The following is an 18808-nucleotide window of genomic DNA, read 5'->3' on the forward strand; positions in this document are numbered from 1 at the left end:
TAAGCCTGACACATATTGAAGAGGTAAATTGTGACAATACTTACGTCTCCCCATTTGGACCAATGTGATTATTAGACCTTCTTTACAAGTGCACTTGAAGCACGTGTGAAATCATGGAAAGGGTGACAGTGTTGTCAAGAAGTTTATCAAGTTGAAAATCTAAATTAAATATTTACTTGCTTGTGGTTACACTTAAGCAGATTCTAAGGCAGCTGATTTGCATCTGCATGATGTACCATTGCACACCGTACGTTATCTGCAGGATCCAAATGTCCAAAAATACAGTGGGAAATCCTGGTGTCATTTGATGTTTATGATAGGCGTTGGTTTTGGGGAAAAAGTTGTTCATAGTCAGTCAGGGCATTTACAGCCAGAGGAACGTCTTGACAGATCTGTCACACTTGTCATGATTTCACAGGTGGTGCAAGTGCACTTGTAATAAAATACGTCTAATAAATAATCAAGGCTGAATATGATATACTGCTCAAAACGTAAAGTGAACACTTAACAAGACAATGTAACTCCAAGGCAATCACACTTCTGTGAAATTAAACTGTCCACTTTATAATCAACACTGATTGACAATCAATTTCACCTGCTGTTGTGCAAATGGAATAGACAACAGGTGGAAATTAGAGGCAATTAGCAAAGGAGTGGTTCTGCAGGTGATGACCACAGACCACCTTTCAGTTCCTCTGCTTTCTGGCTGATGTTTGGGTCACTTTTGAATGCTGGACGTGCTTGCACTGTAGTGGTAGCATGAGACGGAGTCTACAACTCACACAAGTGGCTCAGGTAGTGCAGCTCATCCAGGATGACGCATCAATAACGACAGACACAGCAATCAAGGTTTGCTGTGTCTGTCAGCTTAGTGTCCAGAGCATGGAGCCGCTACCAGGAGAATGGCCAGTACATCATGAGATGTGGAGGAGGCCGTAGGAGGGCAACAACCCTACAGCAGGACTGCTACCTCTGCCTTTGTGCAAGGAGAAACAGGAGGAGCACTGTCGGAGCCCTGCAAAATGACCTCCAGCAGGCCACAATGTGCATGTGTCTGCTCAAATGATCAGAAACAGAGTCCATGAGGGTGGTATGAGGGTCTGACATCCACAGATGAGGGATATGCTTACAGCCCAACACTGTGCAGGATGTATGGCATTTGCCAGAGAACACCAAGATGCATGCACTGGCGCGCTGTGCTCTTCATAGATGAAAGCAGGTTCACACTGAACTCATGGGACAGAGTCTGTAGACGCTGTGAAGAACATTCTGCTGCCTGCAACATCCTCCAGCATGACTGGCAGTGGGTCAGTAATGGTGTGGGGTGCCATTTCTTTGGGGGGCCGCACAGCCCTCCATGTGCTCGCCTGAGGTAGTCTGACTGCTATTGGGTACAAAAATAAGATCCTCAGACCCATTTTGTGACAGTATGCTGGTGCGATTGGCCCTGGGTTCCTCCTAATATCAAACAGAATGTCAAAAGTGTGTTTATTAAAAGACAAATACTTTGTGTTGTACTTAAAATCCTACAATTGAAATGTTAAGAAAGATTTGGTCCACCAGCACACAGGTGGCTGATGCAGATGGAAGATTTTAATTTTTAATTAGGGCAAAATTATTACAGAAAAGTTAAAATCCTACACATGAAATGTTAACTTTTCAGTAATAATTTTTTGCCTAAATTAAAAACTAAAATCTTCCATCTGCATCAGCCGCCTGTGTGCTGGTGGACCAAATCTGTCTTGAAATGCAGTTGGGAGGGGGCCACCCCAAATCAGTACAGGGGCCACAAATTGCTCCTGGGCCACACTTTGGACACGCCTGGTCTACAGGCTTCATTAGTCAGTTAATGAGAGAGTGTTCACTGTGAAACGGTGCGCTCCCCCTCACCTGGCTACTTTGTTGAGTCTCCGTGGTCATTGATGCATTTGCGAGAGGACACAGCCTAACTTCAATATTTAGAGCTGTTTTATCTCAGAAGACATGACACCTCTTAAAAAAATGTTTAAAAAGCTGCGCAGTCGCAACATCAGAGGTTTTTCCTCTACTCCCATGCACAACACTGGTATCTTTTCAACATCTGGCCAGAGGGGGGAAACTTTTGCAAAATCTCTGGAACTATGCTACTTTTAATTTGTTTATTTTTTTGTTTAAATTGACACTTGTGTAAGCTGACACTTGTTATCATTGTGTCATTTGTCTCATGTAAATGAAAGAAGAAAAGGCCATATCGGATATCGGTTTGCCTGATGTCAAAAATAATTTGTATCAGCCTTAAAAATCCTGTATCGGTCGATCTCTAATTGATGCTATGGACTGGCCCGCCCAGTCCCCCAGACCTGAATCCAATTGAGCACATCTGGGGCATCATGTCACGCTCCATCCACCAACGCCATGTTGCACCACAGACTGTCCAGGAGTTGGCAGATGTGTTAGTCCAGGTCTGAGAGGAGATCCCTCAGGAGACCATCTGCCACCTCAGCAGGAGCATGCCCAGGCATTGTAGGCCACACAAACTGCTGAGCCTCATTTTGACTTGTTTTAAGGACATTACATCAAAGTTGGATCCGCCTGTAGTGTGTTTTTCCACTTTAATTCTGAGTGTGGCTCCAAATCCAGACCTACATGGGTTAATGAATTTGATTTAAATTGATAATTTGTGTGTGATTTTGTTTGTCAGCACATTGAACTATGTAAAGAACAAAGTATTTAATAAGAATATTTATTCAGATCTAGGATGTGTTATTTTAGTATTCCCTTTATTTTATGAGGTGTGTTATATTGGAATGAATGTTTATCTAACTATTCCAATGTAAAGTTTCAATATTATTAACCAGGTATTGTCTTCTAATCTGAAAAAAATCAGCTGTCTGCTGCGGCTCCTTGCTTCGCAGCCTAACAGGGGAGATCTCGGCTCTGCTGAATGCCCAAACATAGAAGCAGCCGCTCCTAAAACTTGTTCCTTTCATCTGATGACCATACACATTATATACGTAGATGCCTCATTACGTGCTGGAGCGCCATTTTGGGCTGAAATTGGCTCTGAAGATGAGTTTTTACTTGGTGAGAACAATGCATAAACCTAACAGATGGACCATATTTTTATGCTTATTAGTGCTGCTTATACACTATGCTTAGTGCTGTTTTTCGCAAAATAAGGCTGAATCACATTGCCAAATTAAGTACCCCGGAGTACAAACACATGCAAGAAGCTGTGCAAAACAGTTTTTTCAAAGGTCATAAGCTGCAGCCCTGGTTGCAAGCAGGAATTACCTGGACATTTAAAAAAAAAACACTTTTCCAGGCCTTTTAAAAAAAACTGTGTATGCATGTGTGCATGCACAGCACAGCAAAATAAGAAGAATTTATTATTCGTGTGTAGAGAAGGCTCAAGCTTGTACATGTGAGAGAGTGAAATACATTTAAATGAACAATCCAAATTGTTTATTTATTAAAATCTAAAATGTATTTATTATTTGTAATACCACGTTTCTTTGTTTAAGAGCATAAAACAAATTATTTCTGCATGAAAGCGCATTTATTTACATATTTAATAATGTCTGTTAAATAGCATAAAACAGTATGAAATCCCATATTTATACATTAATATGCCATATGTCTGTTCAACAGTGTACATTAAAGAAATATGTTGTTTAAACAATGTATTTCAGCATTAAAACATGTTTTTTATGTGTAACAGCATCCTGCATTATAACCACATCTCTGCCGTTTGTAACAAACCAAATTGTGTGAGAATTGGGTAAAAGTTATGACTTATTTTAGTTGGGCAATCAGCTTCCTCAGTACAAATAAATGCACAGGGGGCATGTGAGACCCATCCAAAATGGCAGTCACGCTGAAACATCAGCTCCTGTAAGCAGCGCCACCGTTTACACTATCCTTTTTTAACCGTGCCGAGAACCTTCAAGTGTCAATGGATCGCAAACTGAGCTGGACCGTGCCAGACACAACCGGACCGCGCTAAATCTAGACCTGTTCGATGAGTGGGCTCGGCCTGGTTTATCCCTGGCTCGGTTCTCAGATAACAAAGAGCGCATGAGCAGACCACGTCATCTCCTCACAGTCAGCTGACTAGTTTTGCGGTTTCAGACATTCATACAAATACTAACTTCCTTACCGTGCCACGCGGTTTTCAGTGATGATTCTGCTTAGCAGGGTGATGAACCTCAACGTCTGTCGTTATTTCCTGCGTCTGTTAGCCCTGATTAGACTGATTATCAACATCCCAAAAGCCAACTCCGTCAAGTAAATTCACCAAAGATTGCCTTCTTCGCCTGACTCTCTGCAAAAAGCAATTATAACCAAGCATTACTTCCTGAATGTTTCGGCGCCGCCATTTTGATTTGCTTGAGTCCCTCCTTCAATTCTAGAGAGCAGTAGTACCGTAGATCGTCACTAGGAGGCAAGGAACCGTGCCACCTTGATGTGTAAACCACTGAGCTATATAATACACTGGAGTGCTAATCACCGTCTGTTTGAACGAGTCACTTTGAAGCCACCAGCCGCCATATTGGTACTCCCTATTTCCCCCCAGTAACTAGGGAATATGAGCGCTACAGCATCGAATAACGAGGATTTTCTCATGTTCGGGGGGGAGGGCTTAAGACTTTTAAAATGTCAAATGCCATATACTTTTATGTTATGTTCTAAAACTATCAAATACTGAGAAAGTCATGTGCTGAAATATTTTGCATTTTATTCATTTAAATTTATATATATATATAAAACATTTATAAATATATAATTAACAATATACAAAAACATATATTTACATATGTGTATACATATATATACATATATACATATACACATACTTATATATACATATATTTAATATGAATAACATGTTAAATATTTCAGCACCTAATTTCCTAGTAGTTGATAGTGTTACTACATCCACTGACTGTAGAATTACCTATGAAACGTTTTCCCACAGCCAGAAAACTGCTTGTTGTTGCAACCAAATCCTGTGGGATTCTGTGAGAGTAGGGAGGAGCAAGATGGCGGCCAGTGACTTCAGTTTTTCGGCAAAATCAGCACTCCAGTGTATTATATAGCTCAGTGGTGTAAACGGTCGTCAGAACCAAGCTCGGCACGGTTAACTGATCCAAGCTCGGACCGAGCTTGGCATGGATCAGTTTAACAAGGGTAGTGTAAATGGGGCTTGTGCTGATGACTGCTGACTCTTCTTCTGACTATTCTTCCTCACGATAGTGAGCTTATAGCTGACTGAGCTATTTTTACAGAAAAGTAAGACACCTCCCTTCTTTCTGTGTTGTCAGCCATTGTTGCAGCTGTCAGTTTATGCACCAGGGTTCTCCTTTTACGTCACACAGGAGCACAACAGAATCTCGAAAGAGTCCTTTTTAGTGAGATTTATGTCTATATATCACAACAACCCTTTATTTAATCTGTATAATATTTATATCAAATCAGTTTTGTCAGTGTAATCTTTCTATTCAGTTTATCCTAAACCATTCATGTCACAAGCACATTAACATTAACAACAGTAATGATCTGATGCTTGGCCCTTTGCAGAAGTCATTGCTCATGTGTGATTGCAGATATTGGTAATACACACACACCGATGTGCTTACAAATTTGAATATTAATTGACACACTCAATCATAGGGAGTCTATAAATCAGTGTTCCTCTAAGTAGATCAAAGAAACCTTTAACTAATGCTTTTCTCTCTCCTTCTTTCTGTGTCAGGCCCCTGAGTCCAGGCTGGGATGACAACCTAAAGCTGGAAGTTAGAGTTACATCAGCACTAGTCAAGCACCCTGCACTTGTCCATGTAGCTGGTTTGCTTTAGGGTGCCATGGCCACAGGAAGAGAGAGCCGTCATGACCATGTCTTGGAGAAAGCCAAGCTTTCACCTACTTCTGGGAAACGCAGGAGAACAGAAGGGAAACCCAAGAAGAATTTTCCTTGTCAGGAGTGTCAGAAGGCATTCAACAGCCTGGAGAAGTTGAAGGTGCACTCATACTCGCATACAGGGGAAAGGCCGTATTGCTGCTCCCATCCTGACTGCACAAAGGCTTTCGTCTCCAAATACAAGCTGCTAAGGTACAGCAGGCTATAGCATGTGGATTTTATGTATTTAGGCTTTTTAGAATCTAGCATTTTGATGAGCTAGTAAGTAGTGTTTCATATCTTACAGTTCTGTGTAATGTATGCTTACTCTGAACATGATTTCAGCCTTTCTGAATTCTTATAGATTGTGTCTGTGTTTCAAGGCATATGACAACTCACTCACCAGAAAAAAGCCACAAGTGCTCATACTGTGAAAAAATGTTTCACCGCAAGGATCACTTAAAAAATCACCTACACACTCATGACCCACACAAGGAGGCCTTTACCTGTCAGGAGTGTGGGAAGAGCTACAACACCAAGCTGGGCTTTAAGCGTCACCTGGCTCTCCACGCTGCAAACAACGGAGATTTGACCTGCCAAGTGTGCCTGCAGCTGTTCCCCAGTACCGTGGTTCTCCTGGAACACCTCAAAACACATGCTGGCAAGACGTCTGGAGGGACCAAAGAGAAAAAGCATTGTTGTGAGCATTGTGAGCGTCAGTTTTACACCCGCAAAGATGTGCGACGCCACATGGTGGTGCACACTGGACGCAAGGACTTCCTCTGCCAGTACTGTGCTCAGCGCTTTGGTAGGAAGGATCATCTGACACGTCACATGAAAAAGAGCCATACTAGGGAGCTGCTGAAGGTAAAAACTGAACCAGCTGATTTGCTGGAGACCGATGTTTATGATTTGGCTTCTGGAAGCATTAAGGATGAGCTTCCCGCAACACTGACAACAAGGTCACATCAAGTTCATCTGTTCCCAGGCTCCGGCCTGGACACGCAGCCCTTCTCTTCCGCCAATAACCCCTTTTCTTTAAAGTACCCACTGAGCTCCAACTTTACCTCATACACCATCACCTCACATGAGAGGGAGCAGAATCTAAAGGGAGAACTGGAGACCTACCTAATGGAGCTGCAGAACACCATGCCATCCTCATCCTCTGTATCCCTAGAACCTCAAATCGCCTCCTCTAAACTCGAGCTGTTACCTCACGTGGGTATGCTGGGGGAAACGAGCGAGGAGGCTTCCCTCTTAAAAATGTCCACACCAGCAGCAGGACCTGCAGCGGATTCTGTGGCCTCATCTTCCTCTCTTATGGATTTTTCCCAGCTGTTCAACTTCCTTCCACACAATGGGCCTGCATACAACCAGGTAGGAAGCAGTGGGGGGAGCATGGGACCGGCCATCAGCTTTCCACCCACCGAAGAGCCTGGTCCTCTTCTCCAGCTGCCCCCCCAGACTCCTCCAGGTCAAGAAGCTGCAGAGAGCCCTCTCCAAGGACTCCCTTCCTCCTTCATATGCAGCCTGAGCACACCCACCACACTACCCCGTTTCCACCAAGCTTTTCAGTGATGCAGCCTGTGCTGCCAAACGCAGAGTCTCCGCAGCCCTTAACAGGCAAACTAGTCAGTTCTTTGTACAAAGGTGAGGAGACACTAACAGATGGGCCAACACATACAAGCACGCACACACAGACACACAGCTTCACTATCAGGCTTACTTAACTTTGGCAGATCTTCACCGATATTTCAGAAAAATCCTCCTGTTGTTGTTTTTTTTTTTAAAGAAATATTCTTATAAAGTCTTTTTTTCATTCATATCATTTACACATTTTAAGCTACTCTGAATACAGAAATTACTGAAGCCCCCATATTGAATAGAAAACGAAAAGTAGAAAGTGGCCCTCAGCCATATGCTGAAACTAATTATACTGTAGCTCCTTTTTAAAATCCACATAAAAAAGAAAACAGCTGATATATGCTTGTATTTCTAGTAGTGTGAACAGTTCATTGGTAACTGTAATATCATTGAAGAGATTTTGTCTATTAAGATGTTCCCTGACCACAGTGGTTCAGATAGGTATCCCTCCGTTGAAGCTTTTAATTGTCTGACTGTACTGTCAAAGGCTACTTTAGCTGTCTATGTTGCCATATTTTTTTAAAGCACCAGTCTGTAGTTTTGTCAATTGTTTTGTTGCGTTTTCTAAATTTTATGAATATTTTTATTAATGACTCACAACAACAATTGTATTCAGTGGCTGATTCATTTTCAGAAAGTAGGATATAGTGATTGTTAACTTAGGTAAAATCATTGACAGTGGAATTGAATTATTTAAATTGATCTTGCAAAGTTTCTGTTGCAAACACCCAAACAATTTCAAATCTAAATTAGACATTGAGAAACAGAACTACGACTGTACAATACTAGGAAAATACAAGATTGTGATTCTTTTGCTTATAATTGTGATAATATTGATTATGTTAAGTAACATTTTCTTTTTTTCATCACTTCATAACGCCCACCATCCTCTGTGAGTTTCAGCATCTGCTACTAAAATCATAGATCATGTGCAAAGCCTAAGGACAGAGCCTATCCAGCAATTCAAACATCCATATGCAGAGGATTCATTTAAGAAGTGTCTTCTACCAAATATAAGATAAGATGCTTTTATTTTATCCTTATACATACAAGGTTCATACAACAAATTTTTGTAGATGAGATGGACGGTCAGCCAGAGCCGCTGCGACCAAGCACGCCGCCACTAATGGCCGACCTGACCAGCATGTCTTTAGTGGTAGGGGAAACCAGAGCGCACGGAGGAAACCTACGCAGACACAGGGAGAACATGCAAACTCCACACAGAAAGCTGAGCCCAATACTCGAACCCGGCACCTTCTTGCTGTGAGGACGAGTGCTAACCACTGTTCCGCCGTCAAAGTAGTCTGTCTGGATTATTGCATACACTTATGTGACGAGCATTGCTATAACATGTATGGTGTAGCTCTATAAAAAAGGTTGTAGAGCCTTAAGATAAAATGTTGCTGTAAGTTGGGACCATTTCCTATTTATTTTTGATGAGGCTTCAGTTCTATAAATTAAGCCTCTTCTAAGAGTTGCTTTTAGTGGAAAGAAGCATTAAAATATAACTATAGCTGAGATGTTTATCATGAGATGTTCATCATATACTCCTCTGCTTCTAAGGTTTTTACCTATACCGCATATTCATTCACTGATCACATAACACTACCCTGTCATCAACCCAATGCCAAAAAGGTCCCATTAGCAACACAGATATGATAACATTGTGGCTTCCCACCTGATTTTAAAGCAACTGACTGGATGGCCCCTAAAGCAGTGAGTCCATATTTCCTGCCAAATGTTTTAGTTCTCTAGAGATTTAGAGAGTTAGCCATGCCTAAAACCAACCAAATATATATATACTTTTAACTTTTAAAGCATGCTTATCTTTTAGTCTGATAATACAGAATAAAACATAATTTTAAGCACTGACATTTAACCCAAATGAAAAATATTTGCACCATAATCTATAGATTCAGCTGAAACAATAAATCTTTCAAGTGTCAGCTTTCCACAACCTTCAACTTCTTTAATAGTATTCAGTGAATGAGTATAGAAAATAAATTAGCCTATGAGAGGATAGTCTAATGTCCCAGTTCTTCTTCTGCTACTATAAAATGTGCCTTTAGATAAAAGTTAGAAGGAGCCCAACAGTCAGCCATCTCCGGTAGTTAATATTGTTACATTTTTAATGGTCAAGGCTTGTGATCAGATTGTAAATTTACCCTGCAATATTCACAACAGGAACATTAGAGCTCTGGTAGGGATCCATCTGTTCTCACAGACAAACCCACTGATTGTGTAGGCTTTGTTCATTCCTCAGCCACAATAGTGTTCCGACTGGATCAAAAAGTTGCTGTTAAGCTTCCAGAATTACTTTTGGTGTGTGGTTCTTTCAAGTCCTGCAAATCAGCTCCCTTTATGCTGACCTGATCTGGTTCCAAAAGTCCCAGAAGCATGGTTCCATAAAGGAATGGAGGGATAGGTTTCACCTAACGAAGGAAGGTGTGAACAGAGATGTGTTGCTGTCCTTTCTTATCCAATGAGCTTTGAAAACATGGCAGTGGGAGAAACAGAACCTAAGATTAACAGTACACCAGTCAGTGTACTTGGACTCATGCATCTTTTAAAAGTTCTACTAAAATGACAACAACAAACACATAATGAACCTAAAGTGCCTTTGAGTTTGAAAAGACAACCTTTCTACTTCCTGTATATTTTATTTAATGAAGCCTGTTTTGATGATGATCCTTTTAGGCACATCCACAAGTATTGCTTTTTTATTTTCAGGTCATTTCAGTTTTTCTAAATCTATATAATGAAACAATGGCAACCATATTTTCTTATTAGACTGACAGATTGTAAATTACATGTAGCACTGATGTTTTACCTTGACAGATCTCATTCCCTCTTCTGTGTTGTGCATTTCCTCCTCTGGTATTTGAAAACAGTCCTTGCATCCAGTTTTGCTGCTCATGTGGCATTGTTCTGCTTGGGTTCCTCTGAGCTGGGACTGCCGCATTCTAGGCCATGCTTTGATTCTGTCCATCTTCTCAAACATAGTCCTCAGTCCTCTGGAGTTAAGAAAATGGATGTGGAGAATGTCTTCAGAGATGAAAGATTCTTTTGGAAAACTAAACAAAACATGAAAGATTTCATTGTTCATGAGTCTTTGTAATAAGTCAAAGTAAGTCCCAAAATGCCGAGTTTAAACATCAGTCAGTTCCTTTTCTGTTGCCGTTACTTCAAGGGATGAGGAATAACATCAGGTATGTGGAACCCACAGTGCCAGTTCCCTCCTGAATTAAAGCTAATATTTGCATTTAATCAACTCTTGCTTTTCATATGAAACTTCCAGTGCCACAGATTTGGGAGTAAATGGTGGCACCCGTTGTTCATCTATTTGAAGATGGGAGTTTACATTTTTTTTGCATATACATATCCCATTGCGGATCAGTAAGGAGAGTAGTTGTTGGAAAGTAGCAGGTAAGAATTCAGCTCCTTCCTTCCACATGTTGATGTGCCCCTGGGTAAGGCACTTAACCCCAATTCCCTGTTGATCTGTGTGTGTATGAAAGTGTTAATGTCTGTGAGAGCAGCTATGAGTGGTTAGAAAATCTCTGTATGAGTTCAATCCTTTTATATTGTCATCAAGTTCATCTTATGACCAAGTCTCCTTTTTAAGGGTCCTGATCTTGGTCCTGGTTTCACATTCTGACTCTTTCTAACTGCTCTGCTTTGCCGCGTGGTTTTGTGATTAGAAAACGTCTGTGTGATGTCGACAGACATATTCAGATGTGTTGCATGTATAGCTGCCAAGAGATGCTGCTTTGACTGTCAGGTTACAGATCAAGAACTCTCTAAACTACATGAGGAATCAGCTAAAAAAAAAAAAAGCTCAAGACAAGCAGGTAAATGATTTGTATGGAAGTGATGAAAGATAGTTATGTGTTGATGTATGAATGATTTTGTTCTGACCACCAGTCTGAGATAGCTTAGGTTTTCTGTTGGAAATGGAACCATCTGAGCAGACAAGGATCACATGCAGGGCTTAGTTTTTTTCTGTTGTAAAAATATTCTTAAACTCATTTATGATATAAAGACAATAGGCCCTTTTCCATTGCACTTTCCCCAGGCCTTACATTCATGAGTAAAAGGTGCTGGTCTGAGGGTAGGACTTTTCAACAAGCCTGGGGCTTTGTTCAGTGGGGGGGGGGGCTGAACAGTCCGTCTCTTGGACGAGTAAATGGGCCGTAAGGAGATGAGTTTACAAATCTATTTATACCCTTTAGTTTATCACAAAAAGTTGTTTTAAATGTTTTAGGTAAGAAAATACATCTCCAAACTTTATCTGTACAGCCAGTTCATCAAGGTTATGAGCCCACTTTAATTCTGTATTTGGAGTTGTCGGGAGCGCCAGACCTTTGCTAACAGGCTTGTCTCTCTAGGGGCGCCTGCAGTGAGTAACCCTGATGGTGCAGCGTTAATCGGTCAGACTGTCTGGGATTTCCCGCAGACTGGATCTGTTCATCATGACTGAAAAGTTAATATAAAGCATTTACTAAGTTTGTGGGGAATATCGGCAACCCTCAGATATCAAATGTGAACCTCTTAATTTTAAACCTTTTCGCCACCGTTCTATAAGGCAGATATTTTTGTACTGATGATCAAATGGAGCCCTTTCATTTTCCTTGTACACAGAAAACACATTTTGCTAACACTGAAAGTTTTGTCTTTTAAGAGTGCACCGCCCGCTAATCGAACCACTATGTGTGTTCTTGTACTTACAGCTGAGCGAGAATTTTTTTCCTAATTTTACTAGTAAAGTTAGGACTTTAGCCCCAGCTCCACTGGGTCGTAATAGATCACGCACAGTCCAGCTCCACTCACTTTCAGGAGCAGTTTTTTCAGGGCCAGACCAGGTTTGTGCACCTCTGCTGAGCCGATTCAAGGGCAGGTTTGAGTGAACACACCTCTTTTCAATGATTGGCTGCAGGATGACGAGAAATTAAAAGATTTTTCCAAGAAGTTCAGAAAAAACTGAAGAGCAGCAACATTACTATTAAGGACTTTGTGTGGGTCAATACAATTTTATTATCTTCAAACCATGAACCACTCCTAAAGGGGAAAAAAAAAGAAAAAGGACACCTCAGCTTTCTATACCCAGATGAACTGTATCAGATCTGTGGATTTATCGAGACTTTTTCTCTTTTCACACTGAAAACTGTTACATTTTGACTCTCTATCCATCCACTTTTTGCGGTACAAGGCTGCGGCTCTCTACCTCTTGCTGCTGCCCGGCCATCTTTGTGTACAAAGCACCCGGGGGTAGCAGCAAGGTGCTTTCACAGAGGTGGCCACTGAAAAGAGCTCAAACACGGTCAAGCCTCACCCTCCCTCTGCTGACAGAGCAGTCAGATGCCTGGTAATAAGCATGCAGTCAAAGTGGTAAAAAAATATATCTCTGCATTTAAAAACCTTCTAAACTATTAAACGTGTTCTCCTCCCTTATGTCACGGCTGAGGCAAAATATCTAATATAAAGCTTTAAATATTAACTGTCTGTCTGAAATCCCCCGAGCCAGGCAGTTGCTTCCTTTGGCTGCTCTGGCCTCTCCAGGCACCTCGATCTCGGTCAGTCCTCTCATGCCTTCACCGCTGGTCACAGCAAGGAAGTCTGTGTCTAATCAAGCCGATAAAATGAATTTTACTGCCGTTAAAATCTTTTTTTATTAACTCCTAGCTACGGCTGAGGTAAAAGATCTAAAATAAAGCTTTAATTTACAACTAGATGTGTCTGAAACCCATGGGGCAAGGCAGCATGCTGCTTCGTGAGCATTGGCTGCTCCAAGGCAAGCTCGAACCGGGCAAGGTCTGAGCTCGCACCGCTGAGAGTGTGAGGAGAGTAAGTCAGAGAATAAATAAATAATTCCACTGTGGTTAAAATCTTTTTTATTAACGTGTCCTCGCCCCGCCATAGCTGAAAAACAAGATCTCATATCAAGGTGTAAATATTAATATTTAGTCACGGAATACTCCGTGACTGAAAACAGCCGTAAGGATGGTGTCTTCTTGCCTCCACTCACTGGACGGAAGTTGTACTGCAGTCTTCCTTACAACTTCCCCATATGTCATTGGGGTGGTTTTCATGAACAGCCCACTAGCAAATGGAGACGTATCATATTTCAAAGCCCCAGGCTTTGCTTTAGCCCAGGAAACCAAAGCCTGGAGCTTTAAATCCTGGGGCTTGTAATGGAAAAGGGGCTATGGACACCATTCACTAACTGCTCAGTCTACCTTCAACAGAGTGTTGTGTGGTTGATTTTGAGCAGTCTCTTGGTTTGGGCCACATGTACCTGATGTACTTTCTGTTGAAACGAAGAGAAAAGCATAGCTTTAGTTCCCCAGCACAGGTGGGATTAGAGCCGACATGATTGTTATCATATAGTGTTGTTTACCTCACAGCCTCATCTTGTCTTTGTGTTTCAGTATTCAGATCATGAACTAGAAGTTCTGTTTAACATGACGCTTTCTTGTATTCATTCACAAATAATGTTTTTGTAGACTGTGTAAAACATACAATGTTTTTGTGCATCGAATGTTATTGTGTCAAAGCATTTATAAGTGTGTGCTACCTGTATCTTGTGAAGGTTTATGGTTTTATAATTTTTGTTTTGTTTTTTTGGCAATTGCAGCACTTTGTTAATGAAATGCCTTATTTCTTCCAGTACTTTGTTAAAATGCTTAATACAAATGTATAAATGATATATTTACCTCTTTTAGAGAACAGTAATATGTAAATACAATATAAATGTTTTATTTTTACAGCTTTGACAGTGTTTTTCCTATAAAAGTAACTTTTGCTTTACTTGCACACAGAGTGTGTATGCAGTTTTTAAATGCATACATATTAGTTTAAGTGAACTGTTTGTACGCTGGTATAGGCGAGCCCAAGGCAATAAACATGATTAAATGGACATTATAACACCTAAATATATTGTGGTGTGATGGATCATAAAACCAAGACTTACCGTTATGGAAAGAAATGCACCATGTCTTTTGAATCAATCATTCAACATAAACTAAGCCAAAATGCAAAAGAAAAGTGGAAACGTTAAGCCCAGTCTTTGATTCAATAACTTCAAGTAATCATCGTTATGTCTATCAGTCTTTATTATTATTAAAAAAGTTTTTTGACAGTGCTGCTGAAGATGGGTACCATTGTTTACACCAGACCGGAGGTCCAGACAGGGGGTTGATGTGTCAACAGTGTTATTTCATTCTTTTTCCATTCTGTTGTAGATACAACCTGCTTGGGCTTTGTAGGATAAATGGCCCTAAATTATACTAGAGAATACTTTGTTCATGGTACAGAGCAGTTCATGAAAAATTTAAATGAGCTCAAGGTGTCCAGATCCTTTGGCTGCAAACCCGGCCCAAATCATCACCTCCATGCTTAACAGTTTATTTTTGGTGTTTATGTTGTGCATTTTAGCCAAATCTCTCTAGTTCGGTGCACCTAAAGGACATTGTTCCAAGTGATTTGCCTGGAATCCAAATTTTCAAATCAAAATATTTAGCATTCTAACAGAGGCCTGTGTAATTTGATATGAAGATGTTAGTTACAACTGTTGTGACCTCCAGACGGAGCTTTTAGCCAAAGCTCTGGACTGTATTTTCCCCTGTAGAACATAGAAGTGCAAACAACCGTATGTTACATCCCCCATTGATGGCTAGTGACAGCTGTTGCTGATGTCTTTCTATCTTGGGATTGTATTAGCACACTCTTTTATGGTCCAGAGCTGCCAAAAACTGTTTATTGTTTTCTCTATCTGATGACAGAATAACAAATGATATGATCAGCAGCACCTGGCTACTACTTCTCCTCAATGTTGATGGAAGCAGTAAAGGTGTACTTAGTTTGTTCACACATGGCTTCTGCATTTTGGATTGGTTTTGGGTAAATTAACTGGTGTTGTTTTTCATCCAAGGTTGTATTTCCTTAATTTTAAGACTTGGTTTGGAACAGATGATTTAAGCATACTCAATTTAAGAAAGGTGTACTTACTTTGTTCAGCACCTTTTCAGAGATTATGACAACACCTTGGGGTTTGTCTTGTGAATTTGGTCTAAAAGATTTTAGATGAAACCCAATTATTTAAGTAGAATTTATGTTTCTCTAATCCAAGCGTTGATAATGAAATTTAAAGAGATAATTAAAGAAAACCTTTGAGAGAAATAAAAAGGCCCACTGATTATACAGTAGTGTCAAGGAGATAAAACGCTGAAGTTATTTTCAGTTGCATTTGAGAAAAGAATCCCCACCTCCCTGGTAGAGAGAGAAGGTAACCAGCAAGCGGCAAACAGTAGGCCATTTGGTGTTAGACGTTTTCATAAGCTCCAGCGGTACCAGTGAACTATATTGACTGTATGTAAGAAACACTGCAATACTGCAAAACATTTTAGTAATGGAACAAGCTGCTAAAACATATCTAAAGCTCCTTAAGGTGCTACAGACCTCGTTCTCTTAAATGGATTGTTTGTACGTGTATCCAGCTTAGCTGAAAAGCGACTGTGTGTGCCTGATTCTGTCATATAGCTATACAACATTTTGTCGTACTGTGACTCTTGCCTATTTTCTCCAGACATGCCAGGAGTTACATGGCCCAACACAAGATTGTATACTACAATTGTAAGATGTGTAAGGATACTGAGATGAAAAAAAAACAGTCAGTGCTGATCCTCACACATTTTTACATGTTGTTTAAAGTGAGTTAAAGGAGATAAACTCCATGATGGTTTTACTGCTTATGTTTTAGCATTTTAAGCCACATTGTCAATAAGAAACTCAGAGCAAAATCTCTATATTTTCCTACACATTTTCCCCTAAACTGCTGTCATATTTTATACATATAGGCAAAATAAATCATGGATTCTCACCAGCGCATTTTAGCATAATGGACCATTATGCTGAAAGTTGTTAAAGTTACGCTGAAATTATACCATTAAGCACATGAGCGTGACAGTCAGTACGACACAGAACAGTACGACGCAAACGTTTGAGAGCAACGTAGAAAAGTCAATAAAGCTCTTGAACATGCATTAGCACAGCTGTGGACCTCCCAAACAACGTGAGCTAGCGCTAGCTGTTATTAGTCTGACAAACATCCCCTTTCAAGCTCCACTACGCAATGCTCCACTGCGGGAATTCATCTACAGAAGTAGCAAAACTACACACCAGCCCCACCTCCAAGACACACACGTGCGCCGCCATCAGCCGTCCACCATTACGCTAAAATCCTGGTGAGGACCCTGAAATCAGACAAATAAGTAAAAATACATGTTTATAGATGGTGAAAAATCAATGCTGCAGCTTTTTCATCTGTTTTTTCTTCATCTTTTTAAACATTGTCATTATCCAAAGAAAGATTATTTATTGGTTGACAAAATAACAGGACTTTCATATACACTGCTGCTATGAGAGAGGAGAGTTGCATTTGCCAACTCCAGTGTTTTTACTCAATGTCATGAAAATTCAATAAAGGAAAGAAAAACTACTAAGCCTGTTTGGTATTTTCTACAACCTGTCATTGATGGAAGTTAGAAAAGTACTATAGGTTCTTGTGTAATTCAGCAACTGTTGAGTCTTTTCATGTTCCAAAGGTTTCGCTGATCCAAGTCTGTCAGTGGTGGCAGATGAACGGAATAAAAACAGGAATCTACAGAGATGATCCAGCGTATGGCAGGCAGGAAGGAGAGAGCAGACTTTCACTGCTCTCAGTAGAGTCCAATATTGCAACCTCACACGGACTGTGTTTCATCAGGAATTCCCTCAAAAGCTGTACAAAGCAGCTGCTAATCATATCAGTCTCAGTAGTTACTCACATATATCACTCTTATTCCCACAGAATCGAAAGCTGCCCTTTTTACCCTGCTTTGCCTGCTGTAAATGAACATGCCTCAATCCTTCCAAGAGACACGCTTTCCCATGGAACTGAACTTTCAATGACTATCCTCTCGTCGACAGGAACCAAAGTGACTTTTGTCATTCCAGATCATGCCGTATGGACTTGTGGTAAATCCGAAAATGGAGAATTGGATCTGCCATTCCGGATTTAAAGAGGGGAATGTTATGCCATAACACCATGATAAATAATTGATCTCAGATTGAATTCTGCTCCTGCTGCAAACATGAGAGGGAGTCAACTGTGACTGCCCTTCCCGGCAGGAGGTCAGCTGTGACCACCTCCTTACAGACAAAAGCCACAGCCCCACTTCTGCAGACTCTCTTCTTCTCCACAGCATTCTTCTGCAGACCTGTTCAGCTCCACTACAGCTCTCTGAGAGCAGACAAAGAAGGCCAGACCATGAGGGCCTGGTCGGCCCTCACTGACACACAAGCCAACAGCTGAGGGAGATTGCCTGGACCAACCACGCTTGATCCAGGGTCTGCTAGATTCGACTGCCTGCTTCAGCAGAGGACCTGACTGAATCCGGACAAACAACATGTCCGGGCAAATACAGAGCTAAGTTGCTGTCCTAACTTCACAATCAGATGCAGGGGCAAAGATCCTGAATGCGAAACAGCTCTGTGTATTTTTCCTCAGCCTGTAAAGGGAAGTGAACCCCAGTGGAGCGGAAAGCTGTGAAATTCTGCTCAAATCGGACTGCATCCCGGTCAAAGAACGTGGCCTCCAAGCTATCCAGACCACGGCGTTAGCCACATGCTGCTGCAAGGCTAACGCTAGCTAGGGCTGGGCGATAAACCGATTTTATGGATTAACTCGAGTGTGTAGTTCACGTCGACTTGTTTGAATGAAAATCTGTTTTCTCTTTAAAGTCTAACTCTTGGACTGAATGATGTATTTTAACGCAGATGCATTCAAATAGTCACCAGAGTAAAGAAATGTATATTATGTGAGCCGTTTGGAAGTAATTTCGATAAAACTTGCTGTATAAGCAAAAGAGCCCAAACATTCCTCAATGGGGCTGCTCCGGAATGTGACGTCACAAACCGAACTAGTACCGTGCATCCGGCTGCTAATACTACGACTTTCGCTACCGATTTATTAAATTTAATTAATAACTTACTCTACGTACAAAAAAATGTATAAAAAAAAAAAGTCTGATACATCTACAAACTCCACCTCAAGCATCGGTGACTCCGTTACCGAAATTATATATATATATATATATATATATATATATATATATATATTTATATATATATATATATATATATATATATATATATAAAGAAACATAGTTTGAACAAGGTGAGCCTGAGGAGACTATATCTAACTGCCCAAGACATAGAGCCCATGCTCCATTGTAAGTACCCCTCAAA

At 40.7% G+C, this 18808-nt stretch overlaps 1 protein-coding gene across 1 annotated transcript in view; it reads left to right on the forward strand.

Moving 5' to 3' along the window:
- The window catches only part of plag1 (pleiomorphic adenoma gene 1), a 28569-nt gene extending 11551 nt beyond the window's left edge, over positions 1-17018 (forward strand). Inside the window, exons 2-3 of the mRNA XM_012858011.3 lie at positions 5735-6091; positions 6262-17018. Coding sequence (XP_012713465.1) covers positions 5844-6091; positions 6262-7456 — 1443 coding nt within the window. The 5' untranslated portion in view covers positions 5735-5843 and the 3' untranslated portion in view covers positions 7457-17018. The remainder of the gene's footprint in view (positions 1-5734; positions 6092-6261) is intronic.
- Positions 17019-18808: the final 1790 nt, after the last annotated feature.

Source organism: Fundulus heteroclitus, unplaced genomic scaffold (assembly GCF_011125445.2).
Source record: "Fundulus heteroclitus isolate FHET01 unplaced genomic scaffold, MU-UCD_Fhet_4.1 scaffold_320, whole genome shotgun sequence".
In the NCBI taxonomy this organism is placed as follows: Eukaryota; Metazoa; Chordata; class Actinopteri; order Cyprinodontiformes; family Fundulidae; genus Fundulus; species Fundulus heteroclitus.